Raw genomic sequence first — 22175 nt, forward strand, 5'->3', positions numbered from 1 at the left:
GAGGCGGATGCGGATCCGCCGAGGTCCGTGCCTATTATCCGTGGAGCTCATCATTGGCAAGCAAGCTGGAGGCAACTTGGGGACCCGGAGATATGGTTTGCGCATACCGTCGATGTACGGAGTAGCAGATTCAACGGCAGAGAGTGCTAATGGCTGTAGGGTGGTGTGCTAGCGGCGATGGTGGATCCGACAGGTGCAGCGACGAACAGGCGTAGTGTGCTTAGGCAGAGCGAGTCAAGGCCAGGCAGCGGTGGGGCCATGACATGCGTCTTCACATGGCTCGACGCTGGCCAGTCAGACGCGCCCTATTTCCCGGGCCAACCCCGCGTTTGGAGACTCGTCGACGGGCTCGACGAGGGGCATATGCATCCATGTTAGCATCTATCCAGACATATGACGCTCCAGACGACATGGTGTTGCACACTGCCGGCCATGCGCGCTCACGCTGCCAACGGGCTGAGGACCAAGGGCAGGGCAGAGCAGAGCAGATGGGCGACACATGTGACACGGGCCTGGTCGGCGCTATGGAGCGAGTAGGTAAGGCGAGATGGGCGAAAGGCAGAAGCACAGCAGGGAAAATGTCGTCTGCTGGCAACCAACCCCCGGCCAGCGCCAACGTGAACGGACAGGCGGACGAGGGGGGTTGGGCCGAGTACGAGGGAGCGAGCGTGTCAGAGTCCAATGACCAGCCTCTGCTTCCGACTTGTTCCTTGCCCATCGACAGTTCGACGGTTCGCGGCTCCGTCCACGAAACAACCAACCGTCCGCCTCGCCCACACTGGCCATCAGCTACATACACTACCTGCCCTCACCTCGGCTACTATCCCTCCATGCATGCCCATACATATATATAACACACACATACAGTACATAGCCAGCCAGTCAGCCACACCAGAAGCAGTAACAACACCTCCTTCATCGTCACCCTCACCCTCAACAACAAACAGCAACTACGTCACACGCCCGCACTCCCGCCCGCCCCTGTCTCGTACATTGATAATCGCCCGCTAATCGCCTGCCGCGGCCTCTGCCACGAGAGCGTATGGCGTAGACACGACGTTTCCACCAGACTCCACCACCACCAACACCATCACTGCCCATTGCTTGCCTGCACCCCACGCCCGTTACACGTCGCATTTTGCCCCTCGGCCCGCCAACACGCCCGTCCACACCGCCCTCAGCCCACCCAGCGCCTCTTGCTCAACAAACACAAAACGAGCCACCGGGCCTTGATGCACGACGACGCACACCGGCCCTCACCAGACCACCCCGCCCCCGATCGCTCCATGACTACCAACAGGCCCTTTCTCGGGGGCTTCCTCGCTGCCTTTCGCGCCCAGCAGCCCTCTCTCCAAAAGACCGTGTCCTCGCAAGCTGCCTCTGTCGCATCCTACGCCCAGAACACCACCCCAGCACAACAGCAACAGGCCCGTGACTCGGCTGCAGCCGCCTCGCGCACCATTACTGCAAAGGCGCGATCTCCTTCACCGGGCGCGACCGTTGCTGTCCAAGGAACCGGCCACTTCCAGCCCACCAGACAGCACGCCCCTCCTCCCTACACCCGCTCCACATCGCCCCAGGCGAAAGCCTTCCCCATACCAGGCGCGTCGCAACGGAGCAGGAGAGGCTCAGACAGCTCTTCGGACGGCTTCCATGAGGCCATGGGCGCAGAAAAATGGTATATTGGTGGCCGCACCGCCACAGGCGAGGAGAAGTTTTACAAGCTTGGCATGGTTAAGCGACACAAGAGCGCGGATCGCTTGAGCCTGGATAAGCTCAGCATATGACATTCGCTATAGCTACTCGCATCACTTTGGTTTTAAAAGGCGTAACTGCATCCACGGCGTTTGGGACTCACTGTATACGCACCCTTTCTTGGGGTCAGGATCAACATTTTACGACACTCTTGGGTACACATTTGGCCACGGCCACGGCTGACATGGCCTATATACACCCATATCTGAGCTCTTGATTTGAGCGTTCTGCACTGTATTGCTGCTACTTCTTGTTTTCCTCTTCGAATTGTCCACGTGAGCACCCACGTGAGTGGCCCTGCGCCAAGATACTCCCTTGCACTATTCCCGAGTCCACTCTTGCTCACTTCACTGCCTACTGCCTGGTATATATTGCATCTACTCTGACTACAGCCTAGAACACAATGCCTGTCTTGACCTGAATCGTCAAGACACAGTCATACACCGCCGGCAACGTTTCCGCGCGGACATTCTTGTTCCGATGTACCTGTGGCCATGATCCACTTTTCGGATATATCTACTCCTCGAAGCGAAGATTCTTCACGGAAAAGCTTTTCTATGGACGACGACGCGTATCCACTCGCGGATATGATCCGCCATTAGCGTCCTGCAACCCAAGCATAACCCAATTTGTAGCCCAAACCAATCCTACTTTAATGCTCTTTATTCGCTTGCATCTTTCCTTTATCTGATATCACCCAATCCTCTCCGACTCATTCACTACTGACGTTGTTTTTGTTTCACCAACTTGCCTTCTATGAGTACGCATAATGGCACCCTCTTCCACATCCTCCTCAGTACCCGCTGGCCCTCAGCATGCCAATCCCGACACCGAACCTGAGAAGCAGTATGCCTCGATTGTCCCTGAACAACAACCCCAGCAAGACCCACTGCAGCTCCAACGCACAGTCTCGAGCAGTCACCACGACATGGTCAATGTCCAATATGTTGCAACCGGCGACAACGACATCATCTACAACAAGTTCTCAAACAGTCGGAAACTAATCATCGTTGCCGTTGTGTCGTTTTGCAGCTTCCTCGCTCCCATTTCTTCCACTACTGTCTTGTCTGCCGTTCCTGAGGTGGCTGCCACTTTTCATACCGACGGCTCTATTATTAACGTGTCCAATGCCCTATACATGCTCTTCATGGGCTTGTCTCCATGCTTCTACGGGCCATATGGCAACATCTACGGCCGCAAGTGGGTTTCTGTAACGAGTGCTGCCTTGTTTACTGCCTTTTCCATTGGCACAGCTCTGGCGCCGAATCTGGCTGCCTTTTTTGTCTTTCGAATCCTTACTGCGTTTCAAGGCACTGCGTTTTTGGTAATCGGATCGGCCGTCATTGGCGATATCTACAAACCGGTGAGTATTGTCTCTTATCCATAACAACATACAATACGACTTGGACATTGTGCCAGGTAATGTTGTCACTGCAGTCTTGTTGCTCTACTAACGCATCCACAGACTGAGCGCGCAACAGCACTGGGCTGGTTCCTCAGTGGCACGCTCATCGGACCAGCACTAGGCCCCTTCCTCGGTGGCATCATCGTCACATTCCGGACCTGGCGCGACATCTTCTGGCTGCAGACGGCGTTGGCCGGCGCAGCAACCATGTTCTGCTTCTTCCTCCAGCCAGAAACGATCCACAAGCGCCGTGCCGATGAGCTCCAAGGACTACCAAGGAAAGAGCGAGCCGTCAAAATGTGGCAGTGGCTCAACCCCTTTCGCATCATCATGTTGTATCGCTACCCGAATATCCTTCTTACAGGATTGGCGTCCAGTGCGCTCGTCTGGAACATGTACTCGCTGCTCACGCCCATCCGTTACGTCCTGAACCCGCGCTTTAACCTCGAAACGCCATTGCAGTCTGGTCTCTTCTACATTGCACCCGGATGCGGATACCTGATCGGAACCTTTGTTGGCGGCCGCTACGCCGACCGCGTAGTCAAGAAATACATTCGCAAGCGCGGTCAGCGTGTCTCGGAGGATCGCTTACGTAGCTGCGTCCTGTTCCTGGGTGTTATGATGCCAACGTGCATGCTCATCTATGGCTGGAGTGTTGAGAAGCGTGTCGGCGGGGTCGCCCTACCCGTCATTATGATGTTTCTGCAGGGCGTAGGCCAGCTTTTCTGTTTTCCTAGTCTGAATACGTATTGTCTGGATGTTATGCAGAGCCGGAGTGCTGAGGTTGTCGGTAAGTATCATGGTCTCTGTTGTATGAGATGGAAACTAACAATGTCATAGCGGGCAACTACTTTATGCGATACATGTTTGCTGCCGCAGGATCTGCTGCCTGTCTGCCAGCCGTTCGAGCTATTGGCGTCGGCTGGTTCTCGACTATTAGCGCTGCATTTCTTGTTGCCGGCGCAGCGGGTACCTATGTCACGGCGCTGTATGGAAAGTCGTGGCGCATGGCTATTGACGAGAAGAAGGCGGCTAGTAAGGAGGGCGAAAATAAAGTCTAGTTTGTCGACGAAAACTCGAGTTAATTCCATACTGGGATACTTTGATACTCAAGTCTTGTATGAATATGCAACTTTTTCATTTCTAGGATAATGCGTTTCGCTCAGATTTAAGATTGACAAAACATGAAAAAAGTTAATTTTCACCATAGTAGTACATGATTTAACTTGCACACTTCATCAGCCCCCTCGCCCCCCGTATATTCCTCTAAAAAAAATACAACAAATAAATGATAGTAACCCTCATCCTACAATTCTACAAAAAAAAACACCAGGCCATCCAACCCAAGCTACCAATCTCCCCCCACCACCACCACCCTAAACCACCAAACCCTGGTTCCCGCCTTCACCAAGCCCACATCCCCACCCGCCCCACACCCTTCCAACCAAAAAACAGTTTCTCTAATCCCTCACTCGTCCAAAAACTATTTTTTTTTCTTTGTCACTTGCCTTCATAATTTCTTTAATCATCCAATCTCTCATCAAACAACATCAGATCACCAATCTTCTGTATTCGTTTCTGATCTTTCCCTCCTTCCCTCCTTTCGCCCTGACGAGAGGGGGGGGGGGGGGGGAGGCAAGGCAAAAAAAGGTCGCTTAGCTCAGTTGGTTAGAGCGTGGTGCTAATAAGTCACAAATCGCGCCAGAAGAGAGCAAAGTCTCTTCTGGCGCGATTTGGGAATAGTAGACGCCAAGGTCGCGAGTTCGACCCTCGTAGTGACCATTCTTTTTTTTCCTCTCTCTCTCTCCCTTCTCTCCCAAAGAAGGGAGGGGAGATGATTTTGTTTTTTGCCCTTGGGAGGTTAGGACTAAAACGTTTGGGTAAAAGGGTTGTGTGGTCAACGATGTTTGTTGGTTGGTATGTATATAGCTGGGGTTGAGCAACATGCCTGTCTTTTTTTTATATCGGACTGGAATAGCGATTGTAATATCTAGCTATTTATTATTTCCTTACTATAGCAGGAGTATATTAAATTCATCGAGTTACTAACATCTTCTTGACTACAAATAATACAACAAGAATCACTTCAGTCACAGAATCCATACACCTGCATTCACGAGATATTGATTCATTATAAATGTAACAATCATCAAACAATGATCCCGCCCGTAGTATTTACAAACGCCAATTAATCATCAGTGGTATCCCCCCCCCCACGTCATATCGCCGGCATGGCATCTTCCAAACTCGACATGTCCATTGTCAGTGCATCTCTGCACGCCCCATTCTCGCACAGCATGACACCCTCTTTAGCAGCATCCATACTCTGCACCAGGGCATTCCTCGCCTTGAGCCACTCACCCGTCCCCTTGCCCACTCGACTGACAGTCCCGAGACCGGTCGGCCGCTCACGATACCGCCTCAGCCATTCATCCACCTTCTGACCGTCGCCTGTAATGACGGCATGCCTAATGCCGAGTTTGCCCGCAACCACGGCGTCCATCATGCTCGGAAACAGGAACGGATGCTGCATAATTTCCGCCTCAAACGCAGAAGCCGTTTCGCGCGCTCGCTGCGTGTACTCGCTGTCCTCGAGCAGGGCACCGAGACGATCGAGGTTCTGGGCCGAGACGCCGTTGGTGCCTGGCTCTGCATTGTCCATGCCGTCCTTGAGCCGCATAATGAGGTCAGTCTGATCCTCGGGCGTCGAGAAGAAACCCAAATGCTGCTTGTCCCAAAACATCTTCAGCTGTGTTTTCTGGAGGTCGTCGGCCCACTGCAGATACGAGTCATTGAATGTAGCTTCGTACAGATCGATCAGGCCAGAAATGAGGTAGGCGTAGTCATCGGCAAATCCAGGTGCATCGCCGGGGCCTTCGCGCCACACACGTATCAGCGTCTTGGATTCCGAGTTGTAGAGGTGTTTTTGAAGAAAAGCAGCCGCCTTCTCAGCTGCAGCAAGATACTCCTTGGAACGTGCTGGGTCTTGAGATGCCAGCGCAGCCGATGTTCGCGCCAGAGCGCCAATAGCGAGACCGTTCCAGGATACCACAATCTTGTCGTCTAGACCCGGCCGCGGTCGCTCCTTGTTGCGATGCTCGAGAAGCTTCTGTCGGCCCTCTGTGAGAATCCTCTCAACCTTGTCTTCGGAGAGGCCAAACTGTTTAGCCAGGTCTGCGGGTGTCGAGGTAATGGCTAATACGTTCTGGCTAATGAGCTCGTCATGTGCGTCGTGTTCCGGAGCAACGTTGCCTTCGTCCTTGACATTGTAATACCGCGCGAGAATCTCAGAATCCCTTTCGCCAAGTATATCCTGAAACTCCTTCAATGTCCACACGTAAAAGGCACCCTCTCGCTTCTCCTTGTCGTTTGGACGATATAATGAATCGGCATCCTCGGATGAATAGAAACCACCGCTCTCGGCATGCATGGGCGGGCTCGTGAGATATGTTGCGATATCGTGAACAGCCCCAAGGTGCTCCGGACTCCTCGTCATCAGGTATGCGTCGAGGTACACGGCCAGCAGCTGCGAGTGATCATAAAGCATCTTCTCGAAATGCGGCAAGCTCCAATCCTTTGTTACAGAGTAGCGCGCAAATCCATTTCCAATCTGATCATGTATACCGCCCTTGTTCATCGCAGACAGTGTTGCCAGAGCCATATCTTTTGCGTGCGTGCAGTCCTTTGCCCCGATAACTTCTTTAACTGGGTTCGGATATTGCGATAGTTTGAGGAGAAAGTGGAGATTCGAGGGAGTTGGAAACTTTGGCGCACTGCCGAAACCTGCATGGATCTGGTCATATCTCTTCTTGAAATGCTACGCATTGTTAGTAACAATTTCGTATTGTTTGCGCAAGTGGTACTCGCTTCATATGCTTCATCCAGTAGCTCCAGGTCCAGAGTCTCATTCGGTGCACCGTCCTTTCTGCTTATATTTCCCTCCTCAGCAAAGTCGCGTAGCTGTGCTGTAATCTCCTTGGCCGACTCAAGACACCTCTGCCGCTGGTCCCTCCACACATCCCGGATCTTCTTCAAGATTCCAACAAAACCAATGTGTTCGCCCATAGCCATTGTCGATCCCGGTCCAGGCCAGTAGGTGCCGCCGAATATGGGCTCGAGATCGGGTGTGATAAAGACGTTCAGAGGCCAGCCTCCAGAGCCTGTTGTAGCCTGGACATAGTTCATGTATATGCGATCGACGTCTGGGCGCTCTTCGCGATCAATCTTTATGGGAATAAAGTGCTCGTTGAGTAGCTTCGCAACCTCATCATTCTCAAAGGACTCGCGTTCCATGACATGACACCAATGGCAAGCTGCATAGCCTATGCTGATGAATATCAGCCTGTTTGACTTCTTGGCGAGTTCAATGGCCTCTGGTCCCCATATTTGCCATGCGACAGGATTGTTCATGTGGCCGCGGACGTAGGGACTCCGGCTTTCATTGAGGCGGTTCCTCAGCTTCAGGTCATCGCCTGAAGATGTCATATGACTCGAAGTACCGTGTGCATGCATCCTCAGGATCGAGGTACGGAAGTGGCGCTGTTGCGCAAAAGAGACGGTCGGCCGAGTCAGAGCAGCTGCAGGTGAGACTTGGTGGGCGGATGCCGCGACGACTGGAGTTCTGACAGGACGGCACGAAGCTCGAAAGTTGAATTTCACAAGAGGCATACAGCAAAGAAAAAGAGAAGCATGCACATGCAAAGTCGCAGTGGCGCGTGGTTCGGCGAAACTATGGCCGTTATCAATGAGCATCTCCGACTGCGCTGCCGACGACTCGCATCTTGCCCCGCCCCCGCCAACGACGTAATCTCCGCGACCCCGACTGGCCCGACTGGCTGGTGGAGGCTTGGTCCTCTGCAATCTGCGTCTGTCTGACGTGCAGTAGTTTTGCCTATTTCATCTGCCAATTACAGAAAATTTCTCGAAACGAAAAACCATGTGCCACCGATTGACCGTTCAAATCACCATGTTTAGTTAAGCACCCGCTGAGGCGCAGTATGGAAGAAACTTTTCAAGCCTGCATTAGGAAGGCAAGTCACACTCGGGGTTCTAGCCTACGCTTGTGCTTACTTTTGGCAAGGAAAAAAAAACAGTGGAGTCTAGAAGATATCTGTACCATGGGGATGTCTACAGTGGCGAAAATGGGTCTCTTTACCCTGTTGAACATACGACTTCGGTTTGGATAGGAAACTCGCGCGCCCAAGGTACACAAGCACAGCTCCTACTTAGCCTAGCGACTCCACCCGAAGCATGAAATTTTACAAACTGCCCTTGGTCATGTGTCTGTCTTGTGACGCTGATCCTGATCAGCCTGAAATCCAAACTCTAACTGATTGTACTAGTCATGTTTACGAGGTATTCAGGGTCGCCTCTTGACTTTCTGGCTGAACATGACTTGCATTTCTTCCGCCATTATCCTCTATGGAGCAGATAAGTGCCCCTGCAGTGAAGTATTTCCATAGTCGATAGTGCTGGCTGGGGTCAAATCCTTTCTGCATTTTCTAATGACGTCTGTATACCGATTATGCTATAAGTATCATTCAAGTTGCCATTTTCGTGTTAGCATGTTCTCTGTAAGGAAGGAAATCTTTAGAGTCCGCGGAGGCATGGGTATCGCACGTGTGTGTCGGGTATGAGTCGAGCAAATGGAAAATGTTCTTCAGTTTGTATGGGTGATACGATCTGGCTCTTTCGGCTGTTTTCTATTTAATGTCTTAGGATTTATTTCACTATACAGAACTACGCACAGGAAATACCAAGATGACTCTTTACGCAACTCTCACTCAAAATTCTTTGAACTTTGAATAACCAGTAATGGTAAGGCAAGCGATCTATTCAAGAAGAAGAAGATTTGCCCCATCCTTCATCGCTGCAGCTAGGCCTTCACAATCTATGCATGTCAGACTAAACCCTCCCTCATGATATACGAACCATCCCATCCAATAATTCCCTCCCATACACACTTCGATTCCCTTTACCCACCAACCCACCCCATTCCAACCCCTACCACCCCAAGCACAAGCACCACCAAGCCCCTTCAAGATTCCACCCCAAGCTCTCCAAATTAATTAACCACCCTCGCCCCCCCAAATCCCCTGAAACACGGGGTAGTAGTATGCGGGGACAAAACCCCCCCAGCACCACAAAACCTCAAACACTCCCATGCCCTGCTCCCCTACCTGTCACACGCGCCGAACCGCCCCGTTGGAAAAACCCCGCCGTCCCCTCCTCCCCCCCTCCCCCAAAAATAAGCACACATGAACTCCCTTAGTTAGCAAAAAAAAACAAACACCAAAAGATGAAATAAGCAAAGGGAGACTGCATCAATGATCTACCATCTACAATTTACTTTTTCTTAAGCCGGTGCGTGCTATGCTCGCTCCCGACTCCCAGACTCCCCTGGGGGGTGGGGGGCAGGGGGGGATCAAGAATAAGTAAAAAAAAACAAGAATATTGGGCTTTGTTTCGTTTGAGAAGAGAAGGAAAATCTATGTTTAGATGAGACGGAAAAAGGGATATATTTGGGTGCGCGGGGGAGAAGAAGGAAAGAAAGGAAAGGGAAGGGAAAGATGAGAGACATGGATAAGAATGGAACATCAAACTTGATAGATGTTAAATCTCCGATTCGCTTGAGGACAGTAAAATTAATGTTTTTTTATAGATTCTGCTTTCTTAATCAGTAACAAACCAAAAGAAACAATTACATGTAGAAACCACAGTAATCATTAGAAAAGAAAAAGGATGTATTTCGCACCAATCTCTCAAACCCTGACATACCTCTCGTCATGCCAATAGCGCCGTTACATGTAACAACAATACCATGGTGATCCAGCAACCAAACGGTAGCTTTTTCTAGCAAGGAATCAAGAATAGAGACATTTTTTTTAAGAAAAAAAACAATTGAATACCCCCCCCATATAAGCCAACAGGCCCGTCAGAAACTTCCGAAGAAGTTCTTCTTGTGTGACATGTAACGTTTATGGAAAGAAAGAAAACAAAGACATGGTGGCCGTATGTCCATTTGAACGACATTTTCCCGAGGCTCCAGACCAAGAAAAAGAGAATGCAGGGGAGACTGGCTTGAGGAGAGAAAAAAAAAGGATATGTAACAACGAATGGAAAGAGAAGAAAAGCAAGTATGGTATATGAACAATAGAATGCAGATACGCCGGCCCATGGCGAAAAAGCAAGGAATGAACAAGATGAAACTTCACAGGTCCTGTCAATACTGTTTACAGAGGCTCGGAAATGAGGTGCTTCTCGACTAGAAACCACTCTAAGAGCCGGTGTTCTCAATGTTAACGCCGCCAGTAGCATCGGCTGCATCGGTTTTGCTGTCAGACGATCCGTTGGGTACAGGCTCATCAACAGTCGATGCGTTGGTGCTTGGATTTGTGCTGCTCAGTGGTGACTGAGTAGAGCTGCTGAGAGCAGGCGTAGGCATGGTGGGTGAGTCTATGCGGTCGTAGCGGTTCATCTTCTTCTCAACCTGGAAAGAGTTAGCCAATCGTCTATCAGCCAGTCGGATTTTGTTGGGCTCAGCTTACCGATACGCACTGTTTGCCGGGAATAACCTTCTTGGCCTTTTCAAGCTCCGGCTTGAGTGACTGAACAAACATCTCATAGTCGTCGCGGGTAAGGGTGTCCAAAAGCTTCTGGATCACATAGTTGCCGTAGCCATCCCTAAGCAAGTTCATGACATTGCTCTCACCACGCTCGTTCTTGGACAAGACAACGGACACAAGCTCGCGGCGTTGGGCATCGTCGCTGCAGATTAGACATCTCTCAACAACGTTGCTGGCAAACTTGTGCTTGGAAAAGACCAAAAACTGTGCTTTGATCAAAGCAACAATCTTGGCTCGGTCCTCTGGCAAGCCATGCTCGATGACATGTTGGGTCACGTAGTTTCCGTATTGGTCGGTGATCAACTTTGGTCCCTCGGCGTGAAGCTCCGTAAGTATGAACCTGCGCTGGGGTTCTTCCACCTTTTCGAGCAGTCGTTGGATGACGCGGCAGCCATACGAGTTTACCGACAAGACACCGACATTGCCCCTAAAAGCCTCAACAATCTTTTGGATGTGGTGCATCGGGACTCGGTCAATAACCTTTTGGATGACGTGATTGCCGTTCTGGTCCTTGACAGTCTTGAGCACATCCTTTTCAAGCTCCTTGACCATGGATGCTTGTTGCTCGGTGAGGGCGTGTTCCAAGGCCTAGACCCTATTAGTCTTTGTTCATGCTTGCAACCAGAAAAACTTACCTTTTGGACTACGCGACAGGCGTACATTTGATTGGCGAGCTCCAGGACATGGCCCCTCATCTTACCAACCAGAATCTTCTTTTGCGTCTGGTCACCGTGCTCGAAGAACTTTTGGATGACATAGTTGCCAAAGACATCCTGCATGAGCTGGAGTGCATTCTCCTCGAGCTCCCTGAAGACACTTTCCTTGACTTCACTGTTTGCAGTTTCAAGCTTCTGCTGGATGAAGCGTGAGCCGTGCTGATCTCCTGCAAATTCAACCACGTGACCTTTGATGTCGGTCAATTCCCATCGCTTACTCTGCTTCTGCTCTCTCTTGAAATTCGCCAGCTCAGGGCTCATGGCGCCTAGTGCATCAGCAGCGTTTTGTTCGCGGGGTCCTCTGGGCGGCTGTTGTTGGCCAGGCATCATCTGGGCCATGTTCATGTGTTGCGGTAGTGCAGACAGAGGCATGCCGTTGGCCATGGCAAACTGATACTGGAAAGGGTTCTGCAGCTGGGCAGCGGGGAACATGTGTTGGAACTGTTGCTGATGAAGTTGGTTCGGAGGAATGAAGTTACGCCTTCCCTGCTGTGACAACTGGAAGCCAGCTAGTTTGTTCTGCAGTTGGGCGACATTGTTCGGATGGGCCAAGTTTTGCTCGCTGCTATAGGGATTCAGACGATCATACACAAGCGGTGTGCTGCTGTGGGAGTACATGGGGCTCTGACGAACACTGGTGCCGTTTACAGCACTTCGGCTGTTGTCAAACTGGTGGGATCGAAGTTGGCTGCTGGGAAAGGCATCCGGAGTGTAAGACCCTGCATCCACTCTACCCGCATTTGACAGATAGGTGTGGCCATTGAAAGTTTCGCCAAGCTCCTCTCCAGACGCAAAGGCCGAAGGAATGTTGGTGGTGCTCATAGAAGCCCTGTGTGAGGCCATGCGCGACTCTGGTTCTTGTTCGTAGTTCATTCTGCCGAGTGCTTGGAATGAATCGCTCTGCATTGAGCCACTTCGCTCTTGGAAGGTGCGACCATTGGCAAGAGAAAAGGATGAGCCGTGGCGCGGAGCTTGCGAGAGCCTCGAGAAAGCGTCAATGGTCTGGTTGAACTGGCTCGGCTCGGCGCCATGTCGCGAGGGTGGCAGGCTTCCGCTTCGCGAAGGAGCTCCGCTCGAAGATGTGACATGGTCGGAATTAGCCACGCTGCGGCGGTCGTCGTTGGGAGAGTGGACTGAGGCAGTGTCAGGCCATGATGTGACGCCGGTGTCGGGGCGGTGGGCGTTTGTCTCTGGCTGACTAAAGCCAAAGTTTGTGAAGCTGGCATTAAGCCCGTCAATTGGGCGTGAGGCAAAGTTTGCATTTGCAGTCTCTGAAAAGGGCTTGATGGTCTTGGAGAGGGAGCCTCGAGATGCACCAAATAGACCAGATGAGGTATTATCAGCGTAAGGCTGGCCTGGCTGCGCCTGCGCAATTGGCCGCTTTCCTGCCGGCGATACAGCGGAGCTTCTGGCTTGTGACATGGTTCCGGCTGGCTTCTCGCTCCAGACTTGCCTAGCGCTTGGCCTCCACTCGGTGTCCGAGTTGGCCACAAGGGAGCCTGAGCCTGTCTTGCCGTCGGGGAGGGCAGCGTTGTCTGCACACGTGTCAGTGGTGTGAAGGGCATTTGCACAATGACTTGTCTGCGGTGGCATACCTAGAGGGCGCGAGGTGTCTCTACCCGCGGAGCCGAAGGGGAAGGCACCAATCGGGGCATTCCAGATGCTGTTGCCCCATGGGGACGAGTGTGATGTGCGGTCGGCGTCTGTGCCGTTGAGCGAGAGGGCATTGCCAAAGTCGCGCGATCGGGTCTGGGGGATTGGGTTAGTGTGGACAGGGCGAGTGGCGGGGAAGGAGCTACGCACATTGCCCGTCATGGCGGCCATATTACGACTAAGGTCGCTGGGCGTGGAGTTCATGTACACTGGCGGGGCGAGGGGATGCGGTGTATATATGCGAGCAGCGGGCTGCGGGGTTTATTAGGGTAGTGGATTGTCGAGGCTGCGCAGAGTGGCTGGTGGGTGTGTGTGGATGGGTCAGGGTCGAACTAAGGCTCAGGCGTCAGCACAGGCAGGGCAGTTGCTGAGAGTTTGGGCGCACCGACGCTTGTATTATGACTCGCACAGCGGAGGGCACAATGAGAAGTATGTGAAGAAGGTGTGTACAAGGTCGTGGCAGCAGTAAAGACGAAGAAGAGGAGAGTAGTAGTAGTAGTAGTGGTAGGAAAGAAAAAAGACCAAAAGTATGTGGTGATATGAGCGTAGTCGTTGGGTAAGCTGGGGGGGCCGTCCGTGGGTCGTGGGGAAGCGAACTCTGGGTAGAGTGGGAGGGTTGTTGTAGGGCTGGCGAATGGCAGTGGTGGTAGTAGTGGTGGTGGTGTTGGTCGCTTCTTTCTAGCCAGAGTAGATGGGCGATTCTAAGCAATGATGTTGCGCGCCAGGCGGGGAACGCATCAGGGTCGACAACCAGTGTAGCGGGGATGCAAGGGCGGGAGGGTGGCCAGGACGGGCGGTGTTGGGTCTTATATGTGCAGCGGGGGCGGGCAGGGCGGGTTGTGTGGGATTGTGTGCGGTTCGCAGAGGGAGGGAGTTTGGTCGTAGCACAGACGTGGGCGTCGGGGAGGGGGGGGGCAGAGGCAGAGGACGAGTGGAGGGGGTGGGTGAAGACGTCTTTTTGCTGAAGATGCGACCTGCTGGGCCCTGGCGACGATGGGATCGGCAGCTAAGTTTGGCGTCCGCTGGGGTACGCTAAGAATGGGCCAGACAGGATTGGACTGCAGGGCCTTGGGAAGAGAGGGTGGTGGTGAGGGTGGTTTGTGTGGTAGTGGTGGCAAAGCAGGCAAGGCTTTGAAGAGACAGCGCTGGGGGGGATGGCGTCGTCGTCGTCTTAGAAGAACACGGTAGCGGGCGCAGGCGTCGTGTCTGTCACTCTGGGTTTGCAATGCGCTCGTGTGTGCCAAGACCGAGCCAGGGACGATGCGGCAGCGCAATCCGGCCGATCTTTTGTGTTGCGCGCTCCCCGTCTGGCAGCCTGAGACACTCCCCTCGCATGGACAGGAGTCGTGGAGCATCATGTCCAGCCCGAGCGTGTTTCACCACTGCCCTGTCATGTGCCCGGGCTTCTGTCTTGGGGGGAGAGAGAGCATGTACTTGCCGTTGTAATAGTAGTAGTACTTAGCAAATGGTAGTAAGAGACCATCGCCCAGCCGCAAACAAGCACTACATACACCAGAGAATCACTCAGCCTCAGCCTCGGCCTGCTTGCTTGCTCTCTTCTCTTACACGTACACACACACAACACCTGCATCCGGCACCACCCACCCACTCACTCCCCTTCCCTTGCACACACGTTTGCAAACGCAATCATCCCAACCCAAGCCACCGTCGTACTCGCTGCCTACCCTTTTGCCAGCCCGGCCAGAGTCTTTGTGGCCTCGTGACCTGCCCCGTCCATGGATTGCCCTCCGCTGACGATGCTCCCTGCAATATAACGCCTCATAGCTGCGGGTTTGCGCTGCAGGGCTGCACGCTGCATCCAAGGCGTCCACTGAGCCCATCCGCCTCTCCACCTTGTGCGAGCCTTTGTGCTGTGCTGGCACTCTGGCAATGCCTCCAGCGCACCCGCCCACCGACGTGACAAAGAAGCTGCTAACCCCGCCCTCCCGCACACACTGCACTTCCTTTTCCGTCGCACTTTGTGGTTCGTCGCAAAGAAGCTTCGCACCCACACGCACACACACCCATACCTCATGTACACACTCACACCGCTTGCTGTCTGTCCATTACCGCTACAATTGCTGCTGCTGCTGCTGCTGCTGCTATCTATGTACCTTACTGCTCACGGCCACTGTGGCACAATAAGCCCCCCCGGCCGAGCGTCACCACTACTTACTCACTTACGTACCCTAACGCGGGCCGGCGAATGTCATTCTGGAAATTTTGATGCGCGACTTTTTGTCCTCCCTAGTTGGATCAAAATGCCGCCTACACAGCTTGCATCCTGGGTTTCCCCCGCGTCCTTGCAAAGTGTCTTTTCGTATCGTGTCTACCCCAACAGTGTTGCACATTGTCAGCGCTATTCATGGCCTTGTTAGCCAAGTGCTGTCTCTGCTTTTCGCCGCCCAAGTTGCGACGGGCCTCAGGAGCTCAAGCTGCAAGCGTCGCATCTCCAAAAAGGCAGGCACTTGGCGTCGAGAAGGGGGGCAAAAGCATCAAGCTTCCCCAAGACTCATCAAACAACGCAGTCGCCCATGCAATGTTTACTCGCGGTTCCGGCTGCAACCCATGCCGGGGAATCCGGCCATCGCTCGCGTGCTACCGATAAACCACAACTGTTATGATAAACTGCCTAGGTATCTCGAGTGTGGAGCAAAAGCCGGCCCCGGGCACCCAAAAAATAATAGACAGGGCAAGGCATACACCTAGCAAGGCCTATAGCAGCTATAGCAGCTATAGCAGCCCCGGCTTGTTGAGCCCAGGGGGAGACGCCCATGAAGTCGCTTTAGTCCCATCACCACATGGCGCTCCCTGCACCCCGTCGGCTGTGACGTTTGTCAAGCTGTTCGCTCCATACATCCGCGCGTTGCTGTGCCGCGTGTTATCACCATGGATGATGCTGTATCGCTCCACAGCCCGCGCAAGACGTTCGTCTCAAGCAACAATGACAATGCAATGCGTCCCGCTTCTCGGCGCCGTTGGATCTGTTGCTCTTGTCATTTACCGACTCAAACGCATAACGTCTCGGTCCCAATGAGCTTAACGCAACATGCAACCTGCCAGTCCCAAGGTACATAGTCTGGGGACCTCTCCTCAACCGAACAGCACAGCGCGGACGTGCTGACCCTCGCGATCCACTCACGATCCACCGTGCAGAGTCTCGACCTCTCGCCTAGCCGCTGGCCCCCCCGTTGTGCGTATTACCGCTCCTTGCACTGCCCAGATGTTCCCGGCCATAACGCGATTCGTTTGTTATTGCTGTTTGATGCTCTCATCCTGTCCATCTCATTCTGTCCGTCTGCTTGCTTGCTTGCGCTGCCCTCTGGCCCTCCTCGTGTCCTATCCTGTCCTGGCCGCCGCTGGGCTTCGGTGCATGCAGCCCAAACCCTACGACGTCGTTAGGCGCGCAGCCAAACGCCATGCTCCCCTTTTTTTTTGTTGGTGGCCACGGCGGGACGAACGACTGGCTCTGATAATGGTGCCAAATTAAGAGCCAGAGAGGATGGGCATGGTGCAGACGTCTTTATTGCGATGCTTCTTCTGGGCCTAGCGCGCGGCTCCTTCGCCTTTTTGGTCTGTCCGGTAGGGGGACGCGTTCTAGCGCGGACGGGTGATTGGCTGCCTAGCAGTCGACGTTCTGTGTACCTGCATTGGCAGACTGCGAGGCGCTTCTTGCCCTGCGCCGTCAAAATAACGTCTCCTCCCTCTTGCCTTGATCTCTTTGCCCACCTTTTCCTACGGTCCTGCCCATTGTTCAATCATTTTTTTGCCTACGCCGAATCATCGCTTCACTCTTTCAGCGGTATTCGCACTTACGCTCTTTCCTACTTGTGTCTCTCGTTCCCTATCTACTCACCTGCGAAACGCCGGTGCTCTCTTAGGTGCGTATCCGAAACTGTCCGCTCGTCATCCGTCAGCGTCTCGCCAAGCATCTCCAGCCAGACAGCGACGACATCATGACTGCGCCAGCAACACTACCACCACCCCTAGAGCGATGGATACTAACTCCCACCCAGCGACTGCATTCTTTAATCGCAGCCATCGCACACTGAGCACTCTGCACGCCATCGATACGCCTTAACGACCACACAAACTAAACACAACCAAAACTAAACCAAATCCAATCACAATGATGAACATCAACCTATTCAAGCGCGACGAGGACGACAGCCTCAGCGACACCCATCTGACGCTCCTCATCACCCTCGTCATGTTGGCCTTGCTCGGCGTAGCAAGCATCACAGGCCTGCTCTTCCTACGGAGCCTCCGTCGCGCAAGGAAAATGGAACAAGCCACCCCAGAACTCCCCATCTACGAGAAGCGTCAATCAAATATCAACCACTTGACCATCACCGCCATGCCATACAAAGGCCGCGAGTCCGTCATCACCTACTCAGAAAAGCAGACCCTCATGGACAGCCCCACCAGCCCAGTGCCCGAGATTCGCATCACCTTCCCCGACGAGGTTGACGAGTCGGGCAAGCAGCACTCTGGCCGTGTTGTCGTCGTTCGTGTTGGAGACCATAGCGTTGGCCTCGAGCCTCTGCGCGAGGACCTCCCAGCCTACCAGCAGGACGCATCAGACCGCTTCGATTCCCTCGACTTGGATCGTATGGGCGGCCTGAAGGAGAAGGACGACAAGTACTACTCATAATCTTTACTCCAACCCTAAACGATAATCACCCGACCAGGCCATCGCCCTCGAACAGGTCTGGCAGCCCGGGCCCTCGAGCCACTTGGCTATGACCGACTTGACTTTGATGACGGCTATACCGCGCTGAATGCCAGCTTCGCTCAACCTTTCTGAAGCATGACAAGCACGGTGGTGGCACTACACATGTATATTCTCGGAGTTGACTGGCCAATTAGTTGTATACCCCCCTGCATGATTTGGCCATCTCTTCAACGAGGTTCTGCACCTCTTATATAACTCTTATTCATTAATGTATGCTATCTTAACTCCTCTCGAGCTCCTGCATCGAGCAGCATGAGAGCCAATACAAGCCATTATCGATAAAAAAAAACCACATCTGCTGCTGTCCCGTGATGTCCTCGAGTTCTGACAAAGCAACACCAGGGCAATCAACCAATGAGCCTCGATTGACGTCAGTGCTCGCTGTTTGCCATTGCCATGTTTCGTGTCGTCTTTGATCATCCTTCTTCAACAAAATATCTGAAAAGCAAGTCAAAGTGTATCAGATCCTCGGCCAGCCATGCTGGTCGTGCACCTCGATGGCAGGTGCGTATTATTGGTGCGGGCTTGGCATTACGACGATCCACTCTACTAGCATGTCCGCAACAAACCCTCACTCGCGTAAACTCCGCAACAACTTTCTTCTCATGGATTCTGTCGCTCCTTGAGGCCCATTGAGCCATCTCAATTTCCTTCAGATTTCGATTGGCATTTAGTATTCGCCGATTGGCCTCCTCTCTTCCGTCGCCATGGCGAACCGTGAGGTGTTTACTCCGCTGTCCGAGATCACCGGTCAGAAAAGCACTCCAAAAGGTCAACAGCATGCACCGCAAAAGCAGCAGCAGCAGCAACAACAACAAGCGGCACAGCCTCCGCGGACTATGGTGCATGATCCAGACAAGGTGAAAAAGCTTAGTCAGGTACACTTCAAGGCCTCGCACGGTATCCTCGTGGCTTTCTTTTGTTTCATGCTGTAAGTGCAGTTCGGTTCAGCTCCACTGAGGCTTGGAGAGAGCGCGTATTGCGAATCTATCTGACGCGCGCTAGTGTACTTCACGTTTTCGGTATATACCTATTCACGAGCGGTTTCCTCCTTACGCGATTGGTTCTCGACCACAAGTCGGAATGTGCGTTGCCTCCTATCGACGCAGCAAACTCGTATACTACGGGCAATCCAGAGAAGGGATGCTGGCACCCCAAGACCTTTGAAAAGGCGGTTGTGATCATTGTCGATGCGCTCAGATATGATTTTACCGTGCCTTACAAGGCTCAATTCGAACCTGCCAATCTGGTTGATGCTGCTGTGGACCCCTCTGAGTGGCCGCCAGTTGCTCCACGCCACTTCCATAATGCGTTTCCTGTCCTGTACGAGACGGCTATGAATCAGCCTGAGAATGCCTTTCTCCTTCCCTTCATCGCGGATCCGCCAACGGCCACGATGCAGAGATTAAAGGGGCTCACAACGGGCACATTACCAACTTTTATCGATGTGGGAAGCAACTTTGCAGGTCAGGCAATTCATGAAGACAATATTGTTGGTCAGTTGAAGAACGCAAGCAAGAGGTTGGTGCATCTTGGAGACGACACGTGGCATGCACTTTTCGCCGACTATTTTGAGCCAAATCTCACGCACGCGTACGATTCGTTCAATGTCTGGGATCTACATACAGTAGACAACGGCGTCACCGAGCACATCTTCCCACTGCTAAAGGCTGAGAATGCAAGCAAGTGGGATGTCATTTTCGGCCACTACCTGGGCGTAGACCATGCTGGACATCGTTACGGTCCCGACCACCCCGCTATGACTGCGAAACTGAATGAAATGGACAATGTCTTCCGTCGCATGATCAATGAGATTGACGATGATACGCTTTTGGTAGTCATGGGTGACCATGGCATGGATGCAAAGGGAGATCACGGAGGAGAGTCGGATGATGAAATTCAGGCTGCTCTCTGGATGTACTCCAAAAAGGGTATCTTTGGACGTAGCGACCCTTCATACGTCACTCCTCCGCGCAACGCTCATGTCCGGCCGGTCGGCCAGATTGACCTTGTTCCAACTCTTTCGCTCTTGCTAGGTATGCCAATACCATTCAACAACCTTGGCAAGCCGATTGAGGAAGCTTTCATTGGAAAGAAAGGAGACAACTTCGCGAACCTCGCAGCTGTCAACCGCATGACCGCTGCACAGATCCACAAATACCAGCATGAATACGCACAGGCGCGAGGTATTCCTGATAGTGCCAGAGCTACCTCGCTCTCTCTATGGACGAGTGCAAATGACGCATGGAACTTACTCGGAAAGTCTAAGGCGAATAGTGCGCAAATGCGCCAAGTCTACGACGCCTTCTCTGCTTACCAACACGACACCCTCAGTCTTTGTCGGGACCTTTGGGCCAGGTTCGACATTCCAAGAATGATAAGTGGTGTTACGATCCTAGCGTCTAGTCTGATCGTTCTCGCGCTCTACGCTAGAATTCTGCATGGAGACCGTACCGAGGTTACACCCGTCTTTTTCACTCGAGGCGCCATTGGTCTGGCCTTGGGAGGTATCGTCGGTGTTGGTATCACCGTCTTCATGCCCGAGGATGCAAGATCGCATGTGGTTGTCCTCTCTTCTGCGCTCTCTGGAATCATTGGCTGCGCATCTACATTCTATGTCCTTAGCTACCGCATGATGCCTCTTATGCCCAACACCATCTGGGGCTGGGCAAGCGTTGTATTCACCTTTGCACTCTCTGCCGGCTTTGCAGCCAACTCGTTCACAATCTGGGAAGACGAAATCTTGCTCCACTTTTTGACGACATTTGGCGTTCTTGCACTCATCTCCTCACTCCGCCAAAGGCGCCTTGCAGACCGAACATTGGGCGCCTACCATTCTATTCTCTTCACCGCCCTGCTAAGAGTCGCCAGTTTCTCAAGGCTTTGCAGAGAAGAGCAAATGCCCTACTGCAAGTCCACGTACTATGCTTCTGCGTTGTCCACTACTTCTGCACCATGGCAGCTTCTCATTCCTGTCACTGTCGCTATTCTCATTCCTACTTTTATCAAGAGCTACTACGAGGGCACAAAGAGCTATCAGCACAACGCAACTCTTTGGATAGGGCTAGCATTGCGCTTTGGGCTGATGCTTTCGGCAGCTTATTGGGCTCTAGATGCCGCAGACGATGGCGAGTGGCTACCTGACTGGGTGAACGTCATCCGCATCACGAAGCGCTTCCTAGCACAAATTGTACTGGCCATCAGCATGGCGTTTGGGTACTCGATCTACAACTGGTCGAAGCCTCTCCTCAATGTCATCATCGACAAAGACAGCAAGGATGCGAATGGTGCACCGAAAGAGGCGGTCACTGTTCTCGGATTTGCAAATGTTGAGGGCTCGCGCTATGCCCTTCTCATCACCATCTGGTATCTTGCCATTACCCTCCTCCAGAAGCCAATGGGAGCTGGTGCCATTGGTATCTTAGTCTGGCAGCTCTTCTCCCTTTTCGAGATAATGGACACGAACAACTTGCGCCAGTCCCCAATCGGCCCCGTTGTCCTAGGCCTTCTTGGATCTTTCCACTTCTTCAAAACAGGCCATCAAGCCACGCTCTCAAGCATCCAGTGGGAATCGGCCTTTATCCCACTTGCTAAGATTCGCTACCCATGGACACCCATTCTTGTCATTCTTAACACCTTTGGTGCCCAGATCCTGTGCGCAGTCGCTGTCCCCGCCCTTGTTTTGTGGAAGGTTAAGCCGCAGAAGAAGGGTTTGCTGAGTGTCGTGGCGAAGGCTGTGGCTACCCACATTCTCTTCTATGCTACAATCAATCTGGCAACGACCATGTGGGCAGGCCACCTTAGGAGACATTTGATGCTGTACCGCATCTTCAACCCGAGATTCATGGTTGGCGCCGCCGTGTTGCTTGTCGTGGATATTGTCAGCATTGCCATTGCGCTTTGGGGTACGAGGATGAGTATGTTGAGTACAGCGGAGGTATTTGGGTTTGGTGGGTGAGACAAATGTAAGAAATATGTCCGCGATGTATTGTCATTTGGATTTGAAAGAAAAGATGCAGTACAAGAAAGTAATTTCAAAGCACGAGTGGCTGTACATGTCTTATTGTTTGTGATTGTATTCATGAATATTTTCCCTATACCAGGGCGTCTAGGGAAGATGTCAAAGAGAAAAAAAAGATCTCTCATCTTCACGTATCATGTCACGATTTTCAGCCTCATGCCATCTCTTAATCTCACTTCATCTCTTGATACAGCCTGATTTTCATTCAGACCTCTCTCACCCCTCCCTCATAAGCACAACCACTTCCGCTACTCTCCACCTCCCG

General features: G+C 52.6%; 6 protein-coding genes across 6 annotated transcripts; 4 read left to right on the plus strand and 2 right to left on the minus strand.

Annotated features, from left to right (window-relative positions):
• Positions 1-1286: 1286 nt before the first annotated feature.
• Positions 1287-1787, plus strand: COCVIDRAFT_33271 (hypothetical protein; the record flags this gene model as incomplete). Its single annotated transcript, XM_014706516.1, has 1 exon — positions 1287-1787. The coding sequence occupies one exon, from the start codon at positions 1287-1289 to the stop codon at positions 1785-1787; it is 501 nt and encodes a 166-aa protein (XP_014562002.1).
• Positions 1788-2524: 737 nt separating this feature from the next.
• COCVIDRAFT_85511 (hypothetical protein) lies at positions 2525-4221 on the plus strand (the record flags this gene model as incomplete). Its single annotated transcript, XM_014706517.1, has 3 exons — positions 2525-3127; positions 3221-3950; positions 4001-4221. The coding sequence occupies 3 exons, from the start codon at positions 2525-2527 to the stop codon at positions 4219-4221; spliced, it is 1554 nt and encodes a 517-aa protein (XP_014562003.1).
• Positions 4222-5378: 1157 nt separating this feature from the next.
• Positions 5379-7645, minus strand: COCVIDRAFT_22239 (hypothetical protein; the record flags this gene model as incomplete). Its single annotated transcript, XM_014706392.1, has 2 exons — positions 5379-6943; positions 7024-7645. The coding sequence occupies 2 exons, from the start codon at positions 7643-7645 to the stop codon at positions 5379-5381; spliced, it is 2187 nt and encodes a 728-aa protein (XP_014561878.1).
• Positions 7646-10436: 2791 nt separating this feature from the next.
• On the minus strand, positions 10437-13325 carry COCVIDRAFT_85648 (hypothetical protein; the record flags this gene model as incomplete). Its single annotated transcript, XM_014706518.1, has 5 exons — positions 10437-10649; positions 10708-11373; positions 11421-13036; positions 13097-13250; positions 13305-13325. 5 exons carry the CDS (start codon positions 13323-13325, stop codon positions 10437-10439), a joined length of 2670 nt encoding a protein of 889 aa, XP_014562004.1.
• A 3958-nt stretch (positions 13326-17283) lies between these two features.
• Positions 17284-17808, plus strand: COCVIDRAFT_85232 (hypothetical protein; the record flags this gene model as incomplete). The annotated part of the gene is made up of 1 exon (XM_014706519.1): positions 17284-17808. The coding sequence occupies one exon, from the start codon at positions 17284-17286 to the stop codon at positions 17806-17808; it is 525 nt and encodes a 174-aa protein (XP_014562005.1).
• A 788-nt stretch (positions 17809-18596) lies between these two features.
• On the plus strand, positions 18597-21847 carry COCVIDRAFT_11683 (hypothetical protein; the record flags this gene model as incomplete). Its single annotated transcript, XM_014706365.1, has 2 exons — positions 18597-18820; positions 18895-21847. The coding sequence occupies 2 exons, from the start codon at positions 18597-18599 to the stop codon at positions 21845-21847; spliced, it is 3177 nt and encodes a 1058-aa protein (XP_014561851.1).
• Positions 21848-22175: the final 328 nt, after the last annotated feature.

Source organism: Bipolaris victoriae, assembly GCF_000527765.1.
Source record: "Bipolaris victoriae FI3 unplaced genomic scaffold scaffold_3, whole genome shotgun sequence".
NCBI classification, from domain to species: Eukaryota; Fungi; Ascomycota; class Dothideomycetes; order Pleosporales; family Pleosporaceae; genus Bipolaris; species Bipolaris victoriae.